Source organism: Cetorhinus maximus, chromosome 3 (genome assembly GCF_964194155.1).
Source record: "Cetorhinus maximus chromosome 3, sCetMax3.hap1.1, whole genome shotgun sequence".
NCBI classification, from domain to species: Eukaryota; Metazoa; Chordata; class Chondrichthyes; order Lamniformes; family Cetorhinidae; genus Cetorhinus; species Cetorhinus maximus.
This window is the reverse complement of record NC_135881.1, coordinates 123,239,581-123,264,376: the sequence shown is the minus strand read 5'-3', so window position 1 is coordinate 123,264,376 and position 24,796 is coordinate 123,239,581. Positions and strand designations below refer to the sequence as shown.

At 40.3% G+C, this 24,796-nt stretch overlaps 1 protein-coding gene across 7 annotated transcripts in view; it reads left to right on the top strand.

Annotated features, from left to right (window-relative positions):
• The window catches only part of hycc1 (hyccin PI4KA lipid kinase complex subunit 1), a 92,074-nt gene that overhangs the window by 29,112 nt on the left and 38,166 nt on the right, over positions 1 to 24,796 (top strand). For 4 of the 7 annotated variants that reach the window (XM_078538887.1, XM_078538893.1, XM_078538890.1 and 1 more), the window contains 6 exons: positions 10,672 to 10,742; positions 14,816 to 14,917; positions 16,677 to 16,856; positions 17,431 to 17,511; positions 19,260 to 19,375; positions 20,035 to 20,130. In XM_078538887.1, the coding sequence (XP_078395013.1) occupies positions 10,695 to 10,742; positions 14,816 to 14,917; positions 16,677 to 16,856; positions 17,431 to 17,511; positions 19,260 to 19,375; positions 20,035 to 20,130 (623 nt within the window). In that variant the 5' untranslated portion in view covers positions 10,672 to 10,694. Of the gene's footprint in view, positions 1 to 6,053; positions 6,190 to 10,671; positions 10,743 to 14,815; positions 14,918 to 16,676; positions 16,857 to 17,430; positions 17,512 to 19,259; positions 19,376 to 20,034; positions 20,131 to 24,796 lie in introns of all 7 variants that reach the window. The other 3 variants (XM_078538888.1, XM_078538889.1, XM_078538892.1) reach the window with 2 other exon arrangements.

Genomic DNA, 24,796 nt, shown 5'->3' with positions numbered 1-24,796 from the left:
CTTGAGGGGCTGAATAGCTTACTCCTGCTAGTTCTTATGTTCTTATGTAAATGGTTGACAGAAAATGTAGCTGAATTCAACCAAGCACTTTAAGAGTAGAAAGATATTTGTGATTAGTTAAATGGCTTAGAAGATTCTGCTCCAATTTGACAAATCTTTGTGATTCAACATGAACTATGAAACTCTTGAAGGGTGAGGGCTATGATTGTTCGTTGTTCTTTGATCTTTTTGAGTGCCACATTTTTTTCTATTGACTCACTGAATAAGTGTGAAGTACAGAACATGCTACAACTTAGTTTCAAGCCATAAGTGGTAATATTCTTAGTTATGCCTAAATAAGGTAATTTCAAAGTGTTTTAAGAACATTTGGTTAGAAATTCTTCATTTGCAGTTGAAGTTTGCACAATTAAAATAGTGTGTCTCATAAGTTTAAAATAAGCAAACTGTTTACCTTGGTCAGTAATCAGAGGATGAACATGAACAAAATTCAGAAACGTCAAATAAGACTATGATTTGGAAGGAAGCTTACCCACAGGATCGTGAGCATGGGGAACAGACTCCCAGAGAAGGTAATTAATTGTGCATTGACAACTGTAAAAAGAAACTGCATCTGCTTAAAGGTGATTAAAAGTTAGAGAAAATTTCATTACTTGAATTCTTTTTTCCAGAGTTATTCAGGTGAGATAGGGTAAGGAACCTACGTTTTTTTTAGAAAAAAGGGCGGCCCATAGAGCAATCCTTAATGCAGTTGACCTGATGGTTGGAGTAGCCTTTAATTTTTATATTTCTAAATATCTATTACTGACCAGTTATCTTTTCTAACTACATTAGACCTGTACATAGCTGTTCCTAAACCAGCATAATATACTCTTCCGGACCAGTGAAATAAAACCTGTTCTCTGAACTTCCATAACATCCAGAAGAAAAATGTAACATATTTACATTAAAAGTATATAACTGTAAAATGCTATCTTGTGTTCTTAAATGAATGATTGATTCATAAGAAGCTGGAGTAGGCCATTCAGCCCCTTGAACCAGCTCCACTATTCAATAAGATCATGGCTGATCTGATTGTGGCCTCGGCTCCCAATTTTCTGTTTGCTATCCGTGCCCTTTACTCCCTTTTTTATAGAGAAAAAGAAATCTGTTTAGCTCCTCTTGAATATGTTCAATGACCCAGACTCCACAGCTCCCTGGAGTAGAGAATTCCAAATATTGATGATGCTCAGAGAACAAATTCCTCCTCCTAAGTAAAAACAGAAAATGTTGCAAATTCTCAGCAGGTAATGGCAGATTTTGTGGAGAGAAAGAGTTAACGTTTCAGGCCTGTGACCATTCATCAGAACTGGGAAAAGTTAGAAATATAATAGGTTTTGAGCAAGGGGTCAGTGAGACAAGGACAAAAAGGTCTGTGATAGGGTGAAAGACAGGAGAGATTGAAAAACAGAAGAGGTAGCATTCTCTTTGACCCTGCAAGATTCATGGGGCAAGAAAAGAAACAAACAATGTGCCTAGAGAAGGTGTGCTGCTGACTGCAAGCAAAAAACAAGAGAAAAAGCTAAAGATGTACAGAAAAGAAAACAAAATGAACACTCAGATTATGGCCTGAAGTTGTTGAACCCAATGAGTCCTGAAGGCTGTAAAGTGCCTAATTGAAAAATGAGATACTGTTTTTCAAGCGTGCACTGAGCTTCACTGGAACTGTGCAGTAGGTGAAGGACAGAAATGTCAGAGAGCGCAAGGTGGAGAATTAAAATACCGGGGCCATTGGAAGCTCGGGGTTATGCTTGCAGTCTGATGGACAGAATGATCCCTTCAGAGGGGAAAATGTGTTTGGAGGTGGCGGAAATGGTGAAATCATTTCCTGTCGAATCTGGAAGTTGGTGGGGTGGGAAGTGAGGGCAAGGGGAACCCTATTGTGGAACTTGTGGGAGACCCCTTTTTCTGTAATTGTGCCTCCTAGTTCTAGATTCCCCAATGAGAGGAAATATCCTTTTGAGCATCTATGCTGTCAAGCTCCCTCAGAATCTTGCTTTTCAATAAAATAACCTCTTGTTCTTCTTAACTCCAATGAGTATAGGCCCAACCTTCTCAACGTTTCCTCATAAGACAACCCCTTCATCCCAGGGATCAACCTAATGAACCAGCTCTGAACTGTCTCCAATGCAAGAATATCCCTCAAAGTAAGGAGACTAAAACCATATGCACTACTGTAGGCGTTAACTTTGGGTTGGGTTTTGAGATGGTGAAAACTGATATTGTCATCCGTGTTATAGGCTTTGAAAGATTATGGAGATCATGCAAAAGAGCCCTCGAATCACTCTGGGTTTATAACTATATCTGCTGTTAACTCCTTGCCTGCATGCGCGCACAAAAAATTATTATATTTTTACATCAGATTGTACTTTGCAGCTAAACAAATGTGATCATAATTCTGGAATCTGGTTTCAACCTGACTCTGGTGGGGAGGGGTTAGTGTCATACCACATGGGTCTGCAACTTAATGGAATCTAACTCATGTGATGTCAAACAGTTTTACAAATATCAGTGGTACCTTAAGCACTTAATAAATGTGCTGCTGCTTGTAGCTGCTCCTGCCAGGAGACCTGCTGTCATGGTATGCCACGTTTGTCTGTCTTGCACCATCCTCTCACATCCATTGTAGCTTGTCTGCAGCCACTCTGTGGCATCCATAGATTGTTTTAAATGTTTTGGCAAAATGAATTCTACCTCTATGGATCCTCTGTACATGTGTATAAGCATGTATGTTCTCTGTCCGAGCGTATAAACTTGCTATGGAATGGGCAATATAAACTGAAGTCTTGCATCTCTGGAACTGATTCTGGAGCTGCTGGTCCTGTAATTACCTGTAGTAATGTTTTGGTGTAAAAGGCAAAATGGTTAGAAATCCTGAGATAATTGCGTTCAGTATTTAATTCACGTCCATTTTCTCCCTGGCATATTGATCTTTTCTCAGAGTGCCATTGGTCCTTGCAGTCACTATTATAAATACTGCAGAGAGGTAGATAAAATGTCAATAGATTCTTACCTCTGTAGTCTTTTCCCTGCCTTAACGTTTATACACTTAATACATGCATACAATGTGTCAAATAGTGTAAAATATTAGTTTGCAATTTAAGCAGGTAAATGTGGTCTATGAGCTGGCATTCCAGATAGCAAATTTGATAGTTTGCGTGCTACCTATGTGCATAATATGTAGAGATTGTGTATGTTTTTGTGCTACTCAATTTCCTTCCTTTCCTTTAGTGAGACCATACCTGGAGTAGTGTGTGCAGCTTTGGCCTCCATATTTAAGGAAGCATATACTTTGGAGGCAGTACAGCAAAGGTTCAGCTGGTTGGTCCCAAGGATGAGGGAGTTGTGCTATGATGAATGGCTGAGTAAATTGAGCCCATACTCATTGGAGTTAAGAAGAATGAGGTGAGCTCACTGAAACATACAAGATTCGGAAAGGAAATAACAGGCTAGACAGTGTAAGTTTGTTTCCACTGACAAGGGAGAGCATGGGGGCAATGTCTCAGAATAAGGGATTGATCACTTAGGACTCAGGAGAAATTTCTTCACTTAGAGTTGTAAATCTTTGGAATTCTGTACCTATAGAGTTGTGGATGCTCCATTGTTGAGCATATTTAAGGCTGAGATGGAAAGATTTTTTGGTGTCTCGTGGAATCAAGAGATTTGGGGAAGTGCATGACAAAGTCAAGTTGACGCCCATGATCATATTATATGGCAGGGCAGTGAAGCAGTCCATGTCCAAACGTAGCAAGACCTGCACAATATCCAGGCTTGGGCTGATAAGTAACATTTGTGCCACACACGTGCCAGGCAATGACCATCTCCAACAAGAGAGAATCTAACCATTGCCCCATAGCATTCAATGGCATTACCATCGCTGAATCCCCACGACGAACATCTGGGGTTATTATTGACCAGAAACTGGACTAGACATGTAAATACTGTGGCTACAAGAGCAGGTCAGAGGCTAGGAATCCTGCAGCTCTCCTCCTGACTCCCCAAAGTCTGTCCACCATTTACAAGGCACAAGTCAGGAGTGTGATGGAATACTCTCCATTTGCCTGGATGAGTGCAGCTCCAACAACAATTCAGAAGCTTGACATCATCCAGGACAAAGCAGCCCACTTGATTGGCACCCCATCCAGATATTCACTCCCTCCATCACTGACACACAGTGGGAGCAGTGTGTACCATCTACAAGATGCACTGCAGAAACTCACCAAGGCCGTTTAGACAGCACCTTCCAAACCCATGACCTCTCTCTTATCTAGAAGGACAAGGGCAGCAGACACATGGGAACACCACCACCTGGAAGTTTCCCTCCAAGCCACTCACCATCCTGATATCTCTGTTCCTTCACTGTCGCTGGGTCAAAATCCTGGAACTCCCTTCTTAACAGCTCTGTGGGTATACCTACACCACGGGCTGCAGCGGTTCAAGAAGGCAGCTCACCACCACCTATGAACGAATTAAATAAAAGCAGGCTTGATGGACTTTGTGGTCTACTGCTTTTATTTCTTGTGTTCTTGTACTCTTCCTCTTGGTAAAGCATTAATTACCTGGGTTGTGGTTCCATTTGTGATCTATTCTTCCTATGTGACCTTCTAGTACTTAATCCAAGAGACATGAGCTCTGCAATTGACTGTCCTTGCCAAATCTGCAGACATACACTTCCAACAACTTGCATTTAGAAAAGGGGGCCTAAGGTTGCTGATGCTAACTGTTATACTCCTACCATGTGGCTAGAAACAACTAATTTGGTGCACACTGAAGATCAAACTGGGGGCCTTTCTAGTGTGTATGGCTCAGCTGCTAATTGATTGAACTTGCAGAGACATCAGGGAAGCTTCAGTTTACTCAAATGTGCTATTAAGGACAAAATTGAGAGTCTTAGCTTAACTATATAGATCTATGCAAGAATTTGATAACTTGTAGAATTGAATTTTACCATTGCACATTCAGCTTTGCATAGCCAGCTGATCATCCTCTACCATTTCTGAGATTTCCAGTGTGCCATCGACACTAAGTACATGTTGCCTTCCCCTCCTTTCAGCATTCTGAAAGGACTGATAAACTGTGACACCCAGGTCTTTGATCATCTCCAACACCCCTTTCCTTTCCTGTGCCAGTTTTGTGTGCAAGGGAAGGAGTTGTCACCTGCCCTTTTAACCCCTTCCGTCCCCAAGAGCCAAGGCCCTGAACATTCCTTCCAGGTAAAGCTGGGGTTTAGTTGTCCTTTCAATTAAATGTACCATATTCCCAGTTTACAGTACTGTCTCTTCTATGTGGGAAGGCCAAACACCGTGGGCGACTGTGTTTGTTTTGCAATTCACCCCTCTTTAGTCTGCAAATGTGACCCTGAGCTTCTGATCGCCTGTAATTTTAATTCAGAGCCCAACTCCCACTCTGACTTCTAAGTTCTTGGCCTCCTATACTGTTCCAGTGAACATAAACTCGAGGAACATGACCTCTTGTTTTGATTTCACCTTCCAGCTTTCAGGACTCCACACTGAGTTCAATAATTTCGGATCATAATCTCTGCCCCCATTTATTTTTTGGGTATAGCTTCTACTTTTTCCCCTATTTACATTTCCTCTAGATCAATTGTTTGTTTCTTTACCGTTATCTCCTTTTGCCTTACACCATCACCCTTTTTGTCATTCTTAAACTTTCCTGCCCTCTATCCTATCACCGATATTTCTCCATTTTATTTGTTCCCTGCATAAAATCAGGTACCTGGTTTTGACGCAAGACCATTGTATTGAAATGCTAACTCTTTATCCTTCATTGTTGCCTGACTTGCTGCTTATTTCAAGCATTTTCATTTTTTTATGCCGTTTAACAACAGTTAATGTGTCACACTACTTTGACTTGACTGGAGTTGGAAGCACAAAATTCTATTCCCTTATGGAAGATTGTGGAAGGTCCAATTTTCCACTATTGGAGTTTTGAAAAGAAGCATTTTAATACCTTCTGAGTGTGTATTTTAATAAAAAACGTATACTCCAACTTAACAGAGTGACTGAAGATAATTGAACGTAATGGATTGAATGGAATGTGCCTGTTTTTGAAAATGAAATGTTTTTTAATTGCTGTTTAGTGTAATCAACAAAGGTTTTGCTGAGAACAGTAGCATATTCTCTCTATTCTAAGGTAAGGAATTTAATTGTATGATGTGGAATAATATATGCTTCACATTTATTACAAGGTAGCAATTAACTAATTAAATGTGTATTAAAAAGCTGGGTGGTTTTAGAACTGCAATCTGAATCTGAAGATTATACAGGATAGTCCTTATGCAACTTCCAGCTTTAGTTTAATGATGGTGGGTGGTGAGGAATCGTTACAATTCAGAATGAGTAAATTACTACAACATGGAATGGGGAAAGAACACTGAGTCCACTGAAAACCTCAACCAACACATAGTGTACAGTTTTCCCTTTCATGTACTTGAGACATGTAACTAAATAGTTGGTAACGTTTGTGCTTTCTCCCATTTAACCAAACAAAATGTCAGTACGTTTACGCTGGATGTAAAACAAGCAGTAAATGCATCTTTCCCTTTAAAAGATGAAAGTACACAATGCTTCCCATTTCTTAAATGTAATTGTATAATATAAGTTCCGTCTACCTGAGCATAGAGCTATGAACTGCCCTGGTGGTTTGTAATTTACAGGCTTTCATTTGGTGCTGGCTGCCAGCTTCCTACTATTGGTGGGTTGGCACTGTTTTTCCTCTGTGACACTGGCTGCTTGCATTTTTTTTAGTATGTTGGTTTTGCCTCTTAAGTTTTTTTTTATGGGTTTGGATAAGTCAATATTCTACCTTCCTAATGGATACAGTGGACTGGATTTTGTGGGAAAGATGTTACACTTTTATTAAATTTTTAAAAACCTACATGAAACCTCATCCCACCCATGGATGGGGCTTCATGCTTTCTCTAAAACCTGCCAGGGCTCCCAGACTGCCCACCAACCTTAAGGTTGGATGGGCAAGTCTATCAATTAGGTTAAGTACTTGGTCAATGGCCACAACAGGCCATTGACAGGTTGGCTGAGCCCCCGTCGATCTGAAAATTGAAACGAGGCGGGGTGACGTCATCCCGCGTCATTTTACGTGTCGGCGAGCGGGAAATCCTGGCCATTAATTCTGTTTCTCTTTCCACAGATGCTGTCAGACCACCTGAGTTTTTCCAGAATTTTCTGTTTTTATTTCAGATTTCCAGCATCTGCAGTATTTTGCTTTTATCTCAGTGCTTGACTCTTAACTGCCCTCTGAAATGGTGTGGCATGCCACTCGGTTCCAAGGGCAATTAGAGATGGACAACAAATGCTGGCCTTGCCAGCGACACCCTCATCCCATGAAAGAATCAAGATAAGGTGTCAGTGTCTGAATTCTGTGCAGTTTTTACCACAATTAAAAGTTTAATAATGGACGATTAATGAAGACTTAATTACAAAAGGATATTTTTGTTTTGGAGTATTGCAATGCATATTTAACTGTATCTTATTGCTTACATGTATCATTTAATCTGCTGATGAACTGAGCACATTGTTCCAATAGCATGATTTTTTTTTACCTTTTGAATAGAATCTAGAAACATGGAGAGTATCCCATGAGACCACCAATGTTCAGTACTGCGATTAGGTGGTCTGTGTTACTCGCAGGGATTTTACTATTAATAGCATGTGTAAGAATGCAGTTTTGGTTTTCTGAAGACTCCATATGTCTAAGGAAACTGCCTTTATGAACACAAAAGGACTGAGAAAGTCAATGGCCTGAATATTGCTGTCGGTATGCGGGGGCGGGCCCGACGTGCCAACGTGCAAAATGACGAGAGATGACCTTGGGTGTGTGTCCCGAAGTCACTGCGCGTCATTTAGATCTTTCGTTCGGCAGGTGTGCACCGGAGACAGCTGCGCGCCCGCCAAACTGTCAACGTTGTTTGCAACTCTGTCTGTCCAACCTTAAGGTTGGCGGGCAGGTCAAGAGCCCAAGTGGCCTTCGCATTTTTTAGGAAACCTCATCCATGGGCGGGATGAGGTTTCCTAAAGCTTTTATCAATTAAATGATAAAATTTCCCTAAATATAAAAACATGTTCCAGCGCATGTCACATGAGGGAACATGTTTAAATAATTTTGTACTTTATTTATAACTACATTTTTTAAGCAACTTAATCTCTCTGAGCCAGCACCGTGCCTCAGGGAGATTCCTGCGCTCTTTCGTGTGCATGTGCGAAAGAGCACAGGCCCCGACTCTCCCTCTTTCCCACCCCCCCGCGGCCCGGGGCCCGCACAGGTAGCGTTGAGCGTTACCAGCCATGAGTCACGCTGGGCGGGCCTTAATTGCCCACCCATGTTAAATGGCGGCGTGCAGCCGATTGCGGGCAGCGATCGGCTCCGCTCCCACCTAGCCCGCCCAACGCAGGTAAGTTTCTGGCCAATAATCTTTGATCTTGCGAAATTTAATACAGATACAGTACCTCGAATCCAGCTATCCCAAAAACAAGTGGCTTATGAAAAATCCATTTTTTTTTAAGTAGGCCGTGCAAGAATTTTAAATGAGTGGAAAAAAAACTTACTGGCTTGTTCGGTTGCTACATTGGTGCGTGCCTGATGTTTTGAGTGGCTTAGCAACCACCTGTCATGAAGAGATATTAATGTCAATAATGTTATTGGAAATTATTGTTAAATTGGAATTGTAGTAAAGTCTGTGTGTGTTTTATTGGATTAAAGCCAGCTAATCTGGGTGCTTTGATGTATAGTAGTTTTGAGATGTTAATTAGATAAAGGTAAGGAGGATAGAAGGTAAAATGTAAATTTTCATTTGTTGAATAAAGCATTCAAAAATGGGAGTAAAATCTCGTACCTAGCTGGGAGACGGCAAGCAATGTGTTTATGTTACTAATAGGTGGAATGAAAGGATTGTTAGGAGAGGTAAAATTAAAAACCTAGTAATGCAATGGAAAATTTACATTCAAAGGGGAAGCTAGGTATAAACAGAAAGGAGTTGGTGTGTTTCGGTCAGAGGCATTTAAGATCTAACCAGCCTGTAAGCCTACAACTGCCTGCAAAGGAACCAAATTGAAAGGCACCTCATTTTGAATTCATAAGATCAAATGTGCTTTGCCTGGTGTCTGTTTAAAGTTTATGGGTTACTGTTGCCTTGGTGAAGATTTGCCTGGGAGTGATTTAATTTGGGGATTTGTTTAAAAGTTATTATGGTAGTAATTTGTAGGCTTGTATATATGTTTAATTTGTTGTTAAATTAATAAATGTTTAATTTTTTTAATATAAAAACCTCTTGAGGATTGGTGGTTTTATTCCTGAATTCCGAGCTGCATCTTAAACATAGCAATTGAAAGTATAGTTTATATCAGTTGTTCAAGTTTCCTTCTGGGATTTAAACAACTCGGCCTTTACCAATTGCTGTGTCATAACACCGCCCGACCTAGCTTGGGAAAGTTCGAGGGTTTCCAGCATTGGCGTGACTTACTGTGCCTGTCATTTCCTGCCCTGAGTGGTCGGAGATGTGGCAGAGATGGTTAACTCATCCAGGAAGAGTAAGAGTCTTATAGAATCCAATATTTAGCAATGTGTTGTGCTTGGGATCAGGACATGTACCTATTTTTGCTACAGCTTTGAGTTTTGATGCCATTAAAGCCTGCCAAATAGAAGCCCACAGGCTTAAATTCAAACATTGCACTTAATTCCCAAAAGTCTTTAAGTTCCATGCGCACTGGTTGCCACCTTGCAGCTGACGTGTCAGTTCCAAAGAGAGTTATTAAAGAGTACTGTACAATCTTGCATGAGTTAAAAAATATATAGTTTTCAGTTATAACTTTTATATTTCAGTTTGATCTTATCTCAGTTTAAACAGGGTGCGCTGACGTAGGGAACTGGGGAGGCATGAAAGCGTTATGAAATGCAATGCATGAGAACTGAATATCAGCAGAATATCACGTGGCTGTTAACCTAAAGTGCTTTGCAGTCATATAATTTGCTTTTCATGTGTCCCCTATTTGTTGAATTAAGGGGTTCTGATTTTTTTTTCCCTGAAATCTGGCATGGACCTAACTCTGTGGTTGCTGGTTTTGAGACATTCTACCTCTAATTGTTTTTAAAAAAAAAATCAGATATAGAATCTTTATCTGCTGCTACATAGTTAGCAGTTTTTTTTTTGCTGTTTATGTTCTAATAACTACTGGACATGGGTACGTGATGGCAATGGCCTCCGTTTCTAGATTTGAAATGGCACAACTAAAAGTCAGTAGAGTACAATACATTAAGGATTTTTGATGTGGTCTGGAAGATGCACATTCGAGTAACTCAATTATTTTGGGTGAGATTCTCAATTTATATTTGTAGCTGTTAGATCATCGCACGTACAAATTCTACTATCCACTAATTTTGATCTTAGGTAAACTTGGTCAGTTAATAAGCAACTAGTTTATTTAACTTCCATTTTGTTAATTGTACATGGCTTAGTTGTTTCATTAAATCTTATTTCCTTTGGAAGCATCCCAATTATCACTGAGTATAAAAACTGCCCAAAATTATTTTTTCTGCATATTAACAATTAGATTTATGTAATTATTTTAGATATTGTTCCTAATTTTTTTTTCTTTTTGAAAGGTTGACCTAAGTGAAATACCAAGATGTTGGCTTCAGACAAAGGGGTGGTGGAGTGGCTGTCAGAATTTAAGGTACAGTTCCCATTACTTAAATGCCTATGTTTAAATTGAGCAGACAGCGCAAACCATTCATCATAACATTATTGTCATTTACTAAATTGTCACATAAAGCATATAGTAAACAGTCCACTTCTATGGAGTACTGCTTCTACAAAGTGCTAAACTTGGGAATTTGGTGAGCTGAGGAAAAGGTGCTGTTCTGGTATTTAAAAAAAAAAACAAGGAGCTGTCCAAGAGCGGGAGCGTGAGTCAGTACGACCTGAGAGCCAAGTCTAGAAACATTAGTTAAAATTGATATTTTTAAAAGGTACTGACAAGATTCTGAAAAAGGAACAGAGTTATTTTTTCAGCCCATGGAATGGCAGCTGAGACCTGTTGCTTACAATTCCCTGAGCCATATGGGAACTTCAGGGCACTTTGTATCTTGAGACCATGTGTATTAAGTGTCTCCAGCTGTTTAAGCTTAAGATTAGGGTTTCTAAACTTGAGGGACAGCCCTCAATCAGGGAGCATGAGAGAAGCTGAGAGTTTCCTGGATTGTACATTCCAGGACGTAACCACCACACAGGTAGAGAGAGTTCAGGATATTAGATGGATTGCCATTTGGAAGAGTAGGAAGAGGCAGGAACTGCAGGAGTCTTTGGGTGTGTGCCACTCAGTATTGGAGATTACTGGAAGTGATGACACATTGAAGGAGTGTAGTCCAGGCCTTGACACCAATGGGCAAGGGACTGCACAGGGGGGAAGCAGCGAAGCATAAGAATGTAGTCATAGGAGATTCTGTTAGGGGAACTGATAGGTGTATCTGTAACTGTTGGTGTGAGTTGCACATGGTATGTTGCCTTCCTGATGCCAGATAAAGGATATCAGGGAGAGGATGCAGAATATTCTGCAATAGAGGGGAGTGAGCCAAACTTGGACGTGTGACAAAAAGTGAGGATGATGCCGATCGACTGCAACAAGACATGGGTAAGTTAGCAGAATGGATAGACGAGTGTCAGATGGCATTTATTACAGAGAAATATGAGGTGAAGCATTTTGGCAGAAGGGATAGGGAAAGGCAATATAGGCTTAATGGCACAGATCTACTGTGCAGGGACAAAGGGATGTAGGGTTTCATGTGCATTGATCTTTGAAGATGACAGGACACATTGAAAGCGTGGTTAGCAAAACATATGGGATATTGGACTTCATAAATGAAGGTAATTGAGTACAAAAGCAGGGAAATTATGCTGAGCCTTTATAAAGCTCTGGTGAGGCCTTAACTTGAGTATTGCATCCACTTCTGATCACCACACTTTAGGTTGTTTGGGTCTTTGAGAGGGAATGGAGGAGATTTACCAGAATGGTTCCAGAGGGGAGCGAATTTAGCTACATGTAGGGTTGGCAAAGTTGCAGTTGCCCTCCTTAGAGCAAAGGAGGCTGAAGGGAGGTCTGATAGAGGTGTACAAAATAGTGATAGGTTTAGATAGGGTAGGCAGTGGAAGTTGTTCCCATTAGCTGATGGTACAAGGACTAAGGGACACAGATTTCAGGTTTTTAGGCAAGAGGTGTGCCAAAGTTGTGGGTGGGGTGGGCGTTGGTGTGGAGAGGAAGATAATGTGGGCTTTCAGTCAATGTGCAATAAGGAAAGAAAGCAACTTGATGAAAAATTCTCAAAATAGTCCTTGCACATTAGATTTAATGAAATAACCTACAGAATTGTGATTACAGTGCAGAATCACATAGACAATTCTCCAGTGGAATTGCTGGTGAGTCATTTTGTCTTGTTTAGAGTAGCGGACACAGCTTGGTGGGATTGGGGGAGGAAGAAAACTCTCGTTATATATTACGAACATTACAGCTTTACTTTCATATCCCCAGCCCCTTGATATTAGCATAATAAAGGAAGTATGCTCGCTAATATCCTGTCTGTGTGTAAAACACACTCTCCATACTCTGTGAAGTTGTTGTAGTTTAACTTATTGTGCTGATCGTTGCTCTATGATATCAACGCAGACGTTTGTCGGACTTCTTCCATTTCAGAAATTTTGTTTTCTGCATGGTTTTGCTCTGTGAAACTGTTAACTAGATTTTCTTTTTCCATTAATTTACTGAAAATGGTGAAGTGTTTTGTCCCTTTTTATATGATGAATTTTCTTAAATAACAACAGTGGAAGAGAGGAGCAAAAGTAACAGATTAGCAAGAATTGAGATTCACAACAAAGGGGCACACCAGCCCAAGAGAGCTGTAACATCTGACAAAGCTTTAAAAGTTATGGTTGCTAAATATGCACAATAAATAGTACATAAATAATTAAGTATTCAGATTGCAGGAAGTAATGCCATGTTTTGCATGCAACTAGTGAATATTGTGCAAGACTTGGCTTAATTTCCAGATTTCTCATGGCAGCATAAACAAAAGAGGAAATGATTCATCTGTACTACTGAACAGGCTTATGAACAAAAACATTGATTCATATAAACTGTCCATTGTGTCTTGGGGCAAAGCCATGTTAGCATCAAAGCACTCCCTTTCAGTGGTGGGGACTTCATGACTTATGTTGCAGTGGGCAATACCAAGTGTCTTTTTATAATTTATTTTAAAATCTCCTATTTCAACAAGCATATTCGTTCCTATGGCACTTGGTATATAACTTTCAAAAGCTCTATGATGAGTATGATTTTGTTTCTTTGATTGCAGACCTAGGCTGCAAGGAATCTGCCTGCTGAAACTGTCTAAATTTTTCCCACTGAGTCATCTTTTGGAAAAGTCTGTCTGTACTATTGTTGCATTTAGATGCTTTGTTATCTGGAGAAAAATATAATGACCCAGATCTTCTGAAACGTTCACTGCTATTGAGGGCTGCAATTGCATTGGATGTTCTGGGGAGCTGATTTTACATTGGAACCAGGAACTTCAGATACCTCAGAAATGCCTCCAAGTCATGAACCACTGTTTATTAATAAAGTTGTTTTCTCAGACTATTAACACATTCTGTTTGTTTTCCATATCGATCAGTCAAAATGCACATAATTATTTACCCACAAAGTATACAATTTTTCATTTTGTAATGTTTCTATACTGCTATATTTGTAGATTCTCCAGAATCTACGGTTGGAACCCATATCTATCTCTGCGGTGGTTGACTTTTTTCAACTGGCCAGAAGAATGTTCCATGGTGTTGCCATTCTCTGATGTGATAGGAGGACTGTTGCAGATTGTTGTCATTACAGGAGTGGTGCAGAATTTGCTCTGGTCATGGTTGGAGCTTCTCTAGGTTTCTTAATTGGTCATTTTCATTAATTTAGATCAGAGGAAAAATTGAGCAGCAACCACTTTGCATAGTAAAATCCCATAACAGTGCATGAGATAAGCAATCGCTAATCAGTTTTGTTGATTGGATAAATGTTGGTCAGGACATTGGGAGAACTCTGCTACTTTTCTTTGAGTACTGGATTGGGATTTTTATGTCCTGTCAGAACAGGCTGATGAGACCTCTGTTGAGAGTCTAAAAGACAGTCTGACAATGCTGCACATCTTCAGTACCACACTGAATTGGCAGCTGAAATTGCTCCAGATCATAGTGACCCTCTACCAATGAACTAAGCTGACACTTGAGGAAAAAAAAGTTGCATATGAAATTATTCATATTCACGTTTTTAAAATATATCAGTAAGTTGCAGGCCAATTTAGATTTTGGACAGCTGGGTTATCCTGTGGAATGTCCCCTTTACTGTGAATAAATATAAAAGTTTTTGCTTTTATACTGATGCAAATTAGCATACAATCAATGTATATGATTTGCATATAGATGGTGGAAAAGTTGAATTATAAATAGAGATATTACCGAGTTTTCTGGTAGCAAACAAAAGCATGTTCTTGCCGTTACTGGCGGTCTGCTTTGAGCAGAATTGTGGTGAAACCAGAATTATATTAGGTGTGTCACAACAGGATGTGACTGTAAGGCATTGCTGTGTCAAAAGCTCTCATTGTTGATGGAAAAATGGTCAAATAGGCTTTTAAATTTTAATGAAATGGACATTTATTTTAAAATTGCATCCATTATATTGCAGTTTTAACTTGCTTTTTACTTTGAATTCAGACACTGCCTGAGACTTCTATATCCAGTTATGCTTCAAGTTTAAAAGGCAAGAGTACTCTGGTTTCGGAATTATACACAGTCATCTGTGAGCCGCATAGTGAGGTAGGAATAAAAATAAATAAAAAATCTAAAATGCCACACTTTGTACCCAAGTCTGCCTAATTCTTCAAATACTTGTGATATTCATGCTCTGGATTTCTTGCCATATACCCTGTCTCTTCCATCCTTTTTAAGATTTTCCTTAAAACCCACACCTTTGGTCAAGCTTCTGGTCACCATTCTTATTCTTTGCTCTTTTTGGTTTGTCATTCATTGCTGCTCATGTGTCCCTGTAGCACCTTTTGATGTTTGTCTAACAATAATGCTACAACATAAATGCAGGTTATGCAGGGCAACTTCACTCCAACACTGAACTTCAGGCTATAACTTTTGACTCTTCGATATCGCCTTTTCCCTGTTCTCTAATTGCATCATGTCCAACACAGACAAAATGTGTTGAATCACCACAACGTGTGCTGTATGATTCCAGGTTGGTCCTAATTTCTGCCATATCTATCTAATTTGTTTTCTCGATGCATGTTTTTGGCTATCATTCCGTATCCGAGCTAAATACTTATATCTTTTTTTCCTAATCCCTCTGCGGTTCTACTGTCCTGACTCCTTTGGGCCACCTTTCTTTTCACCTGACAGATATATTACCTCAACCCATCACTCTTTCTTTGCCTTACTATTATGTTTTTGGCTGGATTTCATTCCTCATTTGCATGCTGCTTGGTGACATGATATCAACTTCCACATATGCTGCTGACATCCAGTTCTATCTTCCACCACCATGTTGACTGAAAGCTCTTCACTGTTTCTCTCTCTCTTCTCCATCTCTTCCTCTCTTCACCCCCCCCACCCCGGCCCACCACCGACTGTTTCTCTCTCTCTTCTCCACCACGCCCCCCTGCCCCTCGCCTCACTTTCAGAAGCTCATGCAATGTCCTGACAGGAAAGCTGATAAAATCAGAAAACTCCTGACTTTGAGACCAAGCTCTGCAGTCGTGCCACATCCAGTCGTGAATGGTAGTGAACAATTAAACAACTAACTGGAGAAGAAGGCTCCACAAATGCCCTCAATGATGGGGGAGCCCAGCACATCAGTGCTAAAATTGAGGCTGAAACATTTGCAATCATCTTCAGCCAGAAGTGCTGAGTGGATGATCCATCTCAGCCTCCTCCAAAGAACCCCAGCATCACAGGTGCCAGTCTTCAGCCAACTCAATTCACTTCATGTGATATCAAGAAACAGCTGAAGGCACTGGATACTGGAAAGGCTATGGGCCCTGACAACATTCCAACAATGGTAGTGAAGACTTGTGCTTCAGAACTAGCCATGCCCCCAGCCAAGCTGTTCCAGTACAGCTACAACATTGGTTGGGGGGGGGGGGGGGGGCATTTAAATAAGTTTAATCTATGACTAGTTGGCTAGCATTGCTATTTTTCCAAAGCAATGGAAATTTTAAAGGTCAGGATGTTCTGCAACACATTTGTGAGAAAAGTGAACAAAGTAGGACTAAGGACCAACTTTTTGTCTTTGCTTTTTGTCTTTGTGGTGGTGCCAAATTTGTAAATAACCCCTTCACTGAGACTTCACCAACTGCTCTATAATAAATGGAGCTTTCAGAATAGACTTCCTAACAGCTTCCTAAAGTTAAAGAATGCTTGTGTTCTGTAAGTTGAATGAGGGCTGTCAGGCTTGTGGATTTTTTTTTTTCTTTTAATTATTGATGCTCTGATTTTTATGATGTCCTCCTTCATCTTGTTTATTTGTACTGACATTTTCTGGAAACTCTTCAACATCTTATTTTAACTTTAGTTGCTGGAGCCAGTTTGCCACCAGTTGTTTGAATTTTATCGCAGTGGTGAGGTTGAGCTGAAGAGATTCACATTACAGTATCTTCCTGAGCTTGTATGGAGCTACCTTTCAGTCATAGCAACAAGAGATATGCACAGTAGTGGCTGCACTGAGGCACTCCTCTTGGGCATCTACAATTTGGTATGTAATATCAAATATTTTGCCATAAAATTATAATTTGGTGTTTCAATTTATTTTAAGACCACAGAGCAAGGCTTAAGTCATTTCAACTTTGCTTAGACATTTAGACACATTGCCCTTTGTTTGACATGACACAAGTTAATATTTTTGTCTATATAATGCAGTGACTGCACTTTTTAAAGTAGTTAATAGCTCCTAGACTTGAAAAGATACAATGCAAGAGCAAGTTCACTTTTGGATTACATTGAATTTAAATATTGGAGATAAATGATATCTATGAAAAAGATGATTTCCAACCAAGAGAGCATTTTCTTTAAAATAAAAGCAAAATACTGCAGATGCCGGAGATCTGAAATAAAAACAAAGTGCTGGGAAAACTCAGCAGGCCTGGCAGCATCTGTGAAAAGTGAAATAGAGTTAACCTTTTAGCTTGATGGCCTTTCACCAGAACCCGAGTTCCAGCATTTTATGATTTTACCCAAAGCAAATGGTTTGCTTGTTTATTTACTTGCTGTTTTGTTTAAACACCAAATTGTTGTCTAAATCGAGACTCAAATTTACAATTATTTTCCAGGAAATTGTCGATAAAGATGGATGTAGTAAAGTGCAGTCTTTTACAATTCCATCTCTTTCAAAACCTTCTGTGTATCATGAGGTAAGAGACCTATTTTAGTGTATTCTAAACACTTTTAAAGTTTGTTGGCAAATCACATGCATTTTATTACTTTGAGATTACTGGAACACGGTGATGAAAGTGCTTTTAATTTTAATACTGGAAGTGTTTTTAGCATCTAGATAGGAGCTCTTCATTTTCAGTAAATTGCTTTTGCAAAGAAGAGCTAAATTTAAAATGCCTTGTATGTAATATTTTGCAATGCAAATGTATCCTGCTGCAGTATAAATAAATGTTCTCGTTCTGCTATCCATTTCTTCTGGTGTTCATTGTAAAGTAAGAGAGGAATTGGAATTAATATGCCTTCAAACCCGCTGGCGGGGAGCATTAAATTCAGCCCCCAGAGTGTCACATGCAGTGCCATAATTTGTCTTCACCTCTAACGAGGGACCAAATGGCAGTCAAGTTCTCTTCCTGGATGCTAACCAGCAAGTTCTGGTGAAAAACACAAATGACGAGACGTAGAGAATCCGGTTGCAGACGATCGGGGTGAATGTTCCTGAGTGGGGATAAAAGCATCCAAAACATTCGTTAGGTGTCTGCGGCTTGCTGGCTCAATGAGGAAGCCTGATAGCAATATTGTGTGCGCCATTGGTCTGTCCATTCTGACATAGTGATCATTCCCTGCACCCACTGCATGTTCAAATTTGAAGGTCTTGCGATAATGTGCCCAATTACTTCTAAAGCCAAGCCTTTCTTATGGCTCTTATACATTTTTAAAATATCAGCATTAATGACCTATAAAATATTCTTGAGTGTGTTATTTTAACCCTCATTAGACTAGCAACTCAATTATCTTAACTGATATCACAAAGCTGTTTCAAAAATCAGGATTATAATCTTTACCCTTGTATTGAGGTGAAGTCTAAAATATTTATCAGTGTGTACCTGTTTTCCATTACTTTTCTGAGATGCTGAAATGTATTTTTATAAATTCCTTGCTTTCCCTCTGTGCTTTATTGACCTCTTTCTAGTTTCTAGATGGAACAAGTGAATTTGTTGTCACCCACTTTCTGCAACAAATCCTTTGAATTTCCACATTTATTGCATGTATGATTTGCTGTTCAAGCTAATCAGTTTTCACAAGAAGTCCCAGAGCAGTGAAACTGCTGGAATTGCTTGTGCCTTATTTAGATATTATTTGTGTTTTGAGTGGCAGTTTATGTAAGGATACTTAATTGAGATTAATGTTCACTCTACCTGGGTGGGTCAAATGAAGCTAGGCAAATCGCTTGATGTTGATACTTAGTGCCAGAAGTAGAAAAATATTTTAATTCCATATTTAAAAATAGAATCCCAAATGGGGTCTTCAAAAGCTGAATTTTAGGTAAATTAAAGAAAACTGAACTCTGACTAGTTACATCACTAGTTATAGAACTAAATTTTGAATTCCAAATTAGCCCAATTAACACCTGTGATGGCATGGTAGTGCAAGCAGTGGGGCAACTGAAAGAAGTAGTTTCATTAGCTCTCTGGGAGATGGTGATGCAATACAGCTTTTCAGTATTCCATCTCCACAGCATTGTGACTGTGATTGAGATCTCGTTGACAAGGCTCAAATGTGTACCTACCACTCCATGGCACAATACTTTGATGTTAAAATATGCTATCTTATGCATATTATCATACAAAAAGTTATTTTTCAAAATGTTATGTGGTAGAATTACTCCATGTCCAGATTTTGTGTTTGATGTATATTTTGTTGATTAACCTTTTCAATGGTGCTTTAGCCTTCTAGTTTTGGTTCTATGGCACTTACAGAAGGCGCTTTATCTCGACATGGCTTGACTAGAGTTGTACATTCTGGACCTTACTGTCAAAGGGAAACATTTACAGCACAAAACAGGTAAGATATTAATTAGACTGCAGATGTTTGAAATTATGTAAAGTAGCTCATGGAACTAACAGTACCAACTGAATAAATGTATTATAGTTTTAAAATTCAATTGTAAAAATTGACAATTTTAAATAAAATTTCAAGAGAATATAGTAAATGTTTTTTTTCTTAAAGCTGATTACATAAACCAAATAATGAGATTTGTAATCATGTAGATTTATGTTAGGTCAAGATGAATGTCACAATTGGGGTATAGAATTTTACTCTGTTTTATCGTTGTCTATTTGTACCGCAATAGGTAAACTATTAAATAGATTCATTCTGATTTTTGCGTTAACTAAATTAACGCATGGATTGCAGACATGGTTTTGGTTTCACAGTACTATCTGATCTTGGTAATGATTTCATCTTCTTCAAGTACAAAAGTACTTTTAGGTGATGGCCCAATTTTTGCACAAGCACTGTAGATGAGTTGTATGCTTTGTCTCATTTCTATCATGTAAAATAATTTATTCTGTAGCAAGTTAAATTGTTTATATTAATTTTTAAATAATAGCAAACAGCTATAAAAACATGCTTTAGAGATGGGAAAATGCAAAATTGTAAACTTGCATTTATGCTTTGTGATGCCCTTAAATTAGATTAATTTTCCTTTACTTATTAAACAGGTTTGAAGTGCTGACATTTCTATTTCTCTGTTACAATACGTCCATAATCTACATGCCTTCCCCTTCTCTACGATCTCTGTGCCACACATGCTCCAGGTGAGATCCCGAGAATTCACGACTCAAATCAATTTGTTGAGAATTGAGAAATATCACATTTAAATTAGGTCTTTTTTTTAAGGATAATGGATGCACTTTTAGGTTGGTCTCTCCTGGTAGTTGTGAACAGGTAATTTCAAGCCCCCCAAAACAGGTGAAACTCTGTCAGAAGTTAAAATGTTAAATGAAATGGGAACCCAAATTATCTGTTTTGATTTGAATGTGACAGGTGATCAACCAGTTCCCAGGAGGTAGGTTGGTCATTGAAATTTTTTAAGGAGGCTACATGCCTTCATTTTAAGCTCTTCTGTTTTAACCATTGTGGGCAGGGTTTCTTGGGCCCAAGGCAACTTGGCAGATAAAAGGAGGTCAGAAGGGCTGAGTACTTCAGGTAAGTGGCTTTTATAAAACTTGTTCTTTCTGGGTAGGAGGAGTAAAAGAATTTCCTCCAGGCCCAAAAGGCAGACCTATAAATGCCGTTTCCCACTTCCCCCAACACCTCCACAGTCTTCCCCTGTGAACATTGCCCAAACACCCTCTGATCACCGACCTCTCCTACCGCCCCCACCCGTGATCTCTGACTTTTTCCCCAGTTTATTCTCCTCTGACTGTCTCTACTCATCTCTGCTTTTGATATCTCCCCTGACTTCTGCCACACCCACCACATCTTTGTCTCAGATTTCTGATCTTCCAATCCCTCCTGAGCCCTGTCTCTGCTGCTGAACATTCTCTGACCTCACATGCTCCTCTGATCTATCCCCGGTCCTTCTTCACTTCCACATCTTTGCCTCCAATCTCTGTGATCATCCCAGATCCTTCAAACTACAGTGTACTCCCCCTGACCCTCATTCCCCAGCCATCTCAATGCCGAACCACACTAAACTTAGTTGCTCCTGGGCTGCAGCGGTTTGACAGTATGCCCTGCCTGACTGGGAGCCAAGTCTGTCAATCAGGCTGGCTTCCAGGTAGGGAATCTGTTTTTAGCTTGCGGGAATAAAACACACAACACACTGGTGTTACAAATACATGGTAATGGGAGAAACACAGATTTCCAAGCTTCTGGATTATACCTCATGTTGAGGTCCATCCTTCACCTTAGAAATCTCACCCCAGTAAGTAACAGGGCTAAAATATCTGGAATAGGTGAGCTTAAAGTCAAATAAAAGCTTAATGTCTCAAAATCTTGGCAGAACATAATTACTAAACAAACTAAGATATGGTGCAACTTAATAGCCCTAAGAACCAAAGTGCTTGGCTGTCAGTGCACAAGGTTGTGGATCTGAATTGCGGCTCAGATTGAGGACCACACTCAACTACCCTCATTACGTTGAATTTACGGCACAGAAACAAGCCATTGGCCCAGCAGGGTGTTTATGCTTCACATGAGTCTCCTCCAACTCTGTTTGCTTCATCACACTCTTCTGACATATCCTTCTATTTCTTTTGCTCTTGTCCTTATCTAGCTTGTCCTTAGGTGCACCTATGTTATTGGTCTCAACAACTCCATGTATTAGCAAGTTACACATTCTCACTGCTCTCCTAAGTAAAGATGTTTCTGCTGAATTCCTTATTGGATTTATTAATGGCTATCTTGTGTTTGTAGTCCCTGGTTTTGCACTCCCTACAAATGGAAACATATCAAACCCCCTTCTAATTTTAGACCTGTATCAGGTCACCCCTGTCTCTTTTTTTAGAGAAAAGAGCCTCAATCTGTACAGTCTATTTTTATTTCTAATAGTTTTACCCTCTCAGTTCTGGTATCATATGTGTAAATCTTTTTTCACTTTATCCAGAGCTTCTGTAATTTTGTAAAATGGAAACTAGAACTGTGTATAGTACACCCAAGTGTGGTCTGATCAAGGTTCTGTAAGTTTAACATAGCTTCTCTGCTTTCTTGTGCCACAGTGTTTTTGTGGTTTTCATGGTTTTGTTAACCTGTATTGGTATGTTTAATGATTTGTTTGTATGCTTCGAGATCCCCTTGTGCTTCCACCCCATTTAGACTCTTACTTTCCAAGGAATATTTTTAAAAATTCTTTTAGGGGATGTAGGTGCTGCTGGCTAGACCATCCCTAATTGCCCTTGAGAAGGTGGTGATGAATTGACTTCTAGAACTGCTGCAGTCCACGTGGTGTAGATACACCCACAGTGCTGTTAGCGAGGTAGTTCCAGGATTTTGACCCAACAACAGTGAAGGAACGGCAATATATTTCCAAGTCATGATGGTGAGTGACTTGGAGGGGAACTTGCAGGTGGTGGTGTTCCCATCTATCTGCTGCCCTTGGCCTTCTAGATGATAGAGTTTGTGGGTTTGGAAAGTACTGTTGAAGGAGCCTTGGTGAGTTGATGCTGTGCATCTTGTAAATGGCTCCCACTGTGTGTCAGTGGTGGAGGGAGTGGATGCTGAAGGTGATGGATGGGGTGCTTTGTTCTGGATGGTGTCAAGCTTCTTGAGTGTTGTTGGAGCAGCATTCATTCAGGCAAATACAGTATTCCAGCACACTGCTAACTTTTGCCCTGCAGATGGAGGACAGGCTTTGGGGAGTCGGGAGATGAGTTACTCTCCACAGAATTCCCAGCCTCTGACCTCTTGTAGCCTTCTAATTCCTCCTCCCAAGTACACCACCTTGCACATATTCTTATTGAATTTCATTTGCCATTTACACATCCATTTTTCGTGTTGTTAACGTTCAGTTGTATTTTATCGCAGAGCTCCTCATTGTTAACTATAATCTTTAATTTGGTGATATCCATAAACTTTGATATTGTATAGCTCTCTGCTGACATATAGTCAGGTACCCAGATGCAAGGCAATGGAGAAAGTAAAACTGCAAAGCTCGCTTGCCCTATAGCATATGTCTTCTGCTGAATGTTCTGAGTACTTTGACAGTAATTTGTGGGATGGGCATTAATGGTTGACTGAATTGGGAAATGAGGTGACAGTTGGATTGACATAAAAGAACAAAATGTACGCAAATGTCACATCAATATATAAATCTATACAGACCCACATTTGATGTCAGAGTTGCAGGATATGCCGTTTAATAACTTATGCCCTGCATTGCATAATGTCCTAACTTCAGAGTTACTCATTTATGGTGATATTATAAAGACTGAACAGTTGTAATTCTATGGTTTTCAGTGATTTAGTCTAACATCTGTCATTGGAAAAATGTTAAAATCAATTAAGGGGGTAGTAGCAGGACATTTTGAAAATCATAATACAGTCGGGCAGAATCAACATGGTTTGTGAAAGGGAACAATGCTTTACAAATTTATTAGAGCTCTTTGAGGATATAATGAGGGTGGATAAAAGGGCACCAGTACATGGGGCAGGATTTTACCGTCGGCAAGCGGGGGTGGGGCCCGCTTGCCAAAGCATAAAATAATGCACGGTGACTTCGGGGGAAACTCCCGACATCACCGCGCCTGATTTCAATTTTCAGGAAGGCGAGAGCGCAGCAAAATCAGCTGTGGGCCCACCGACCTGTCAATAGCCAATTGAGGCCATTGACAGGATCAATTAAGCAATTAAAGGACCTGCCCGTCCAACCTTAAGGTTGGTGGGCAGGGCAGGCCAGGAGCCCCGGCAGCAACTAGAAAAAACACGAAACCTCATCCACTGGCGAGATGAGGTTTCATGTAGGGTTTAAAAAATTTTTAAAAAGTTGTTATGGAAATTATGAACATGTCCCAAAACGTGATATTGTCACATTTGTCACATGAGGGGACATGTAAGGGAATTTTTTTTTTCTATTTTTAACATTGTTGGAAGTAGCGGCGATCTCCCTGGGGCAACACTTAGGGAGATGGGTGCTTTCTATCATGTGCATGCGCGAAAGAGCATGCACTCGATTTTAGGCATTCCTCCCCACCCCCCAACCACCACCACCTACACAGGGAGCGCATAGTGCTTCCGTGCGGACGTCATGCTTGGTGGGCCTTAATTGGGTCGCCCATGTAAAATGGTGTCGATCGGAAGTGCGCCCTCCCAGCAACTCCTCCATGCCCCCCCCCCCCCCCCCCGGCCCCCTGATTGGGGGGGGGGGGGGGGCGGGGGGCGTGGAAATTCTGCCCATGTTGTGCATTTGGATTTCCAAAATGCAGTCGGTAAGGTGTCAGGTAAAATGTTACCACAAAAGAGCTCATGATGTTGGGGTGACATTAACTTGCATAGAGGTTTGGCTAACTAATGGGAAACAATCGTCAAGTGGGTCATTTTCAGGTTTTCAAAAAATGGAGTTCTCTCTCTCTCGCTCTCTCTTGCTCTCTCCCTCTTTCTCTCGCTTTCTCCCTCCCTCTCTCTCGCTCTCTCTGTCTTCCTCTCTCACTTTCTCCCTCTCTCTCTGTTTTCCCCTCTCTCTATCTCTCTCTCTCTCTCTCACTCTTTTTCTCTCTCTCTCACTCTTTTTCTCTCTCTCTCACTCTTTTTCTCTCTCTCTCACGCTTTTTCTCTCTCTCTCACTCTTTTTCTCTCTCTCTCTCCCCCTTCCCCTCTCTCTCTCCCCCTTCCCCTCTCTCTCTCTCCCTCTTCCCCTCTCTCTCTCTCTCTCCCCCTTCCCCTCTCTCTCTCTCTCCCCCTTCCCCTCTCTCTCTCTCTCTCCCCCTCCCCTCTCTCTCTCTCCCCCTCCCCCTCCCCTCTCTCTCTCTCCCCCTCCCCTCTCTC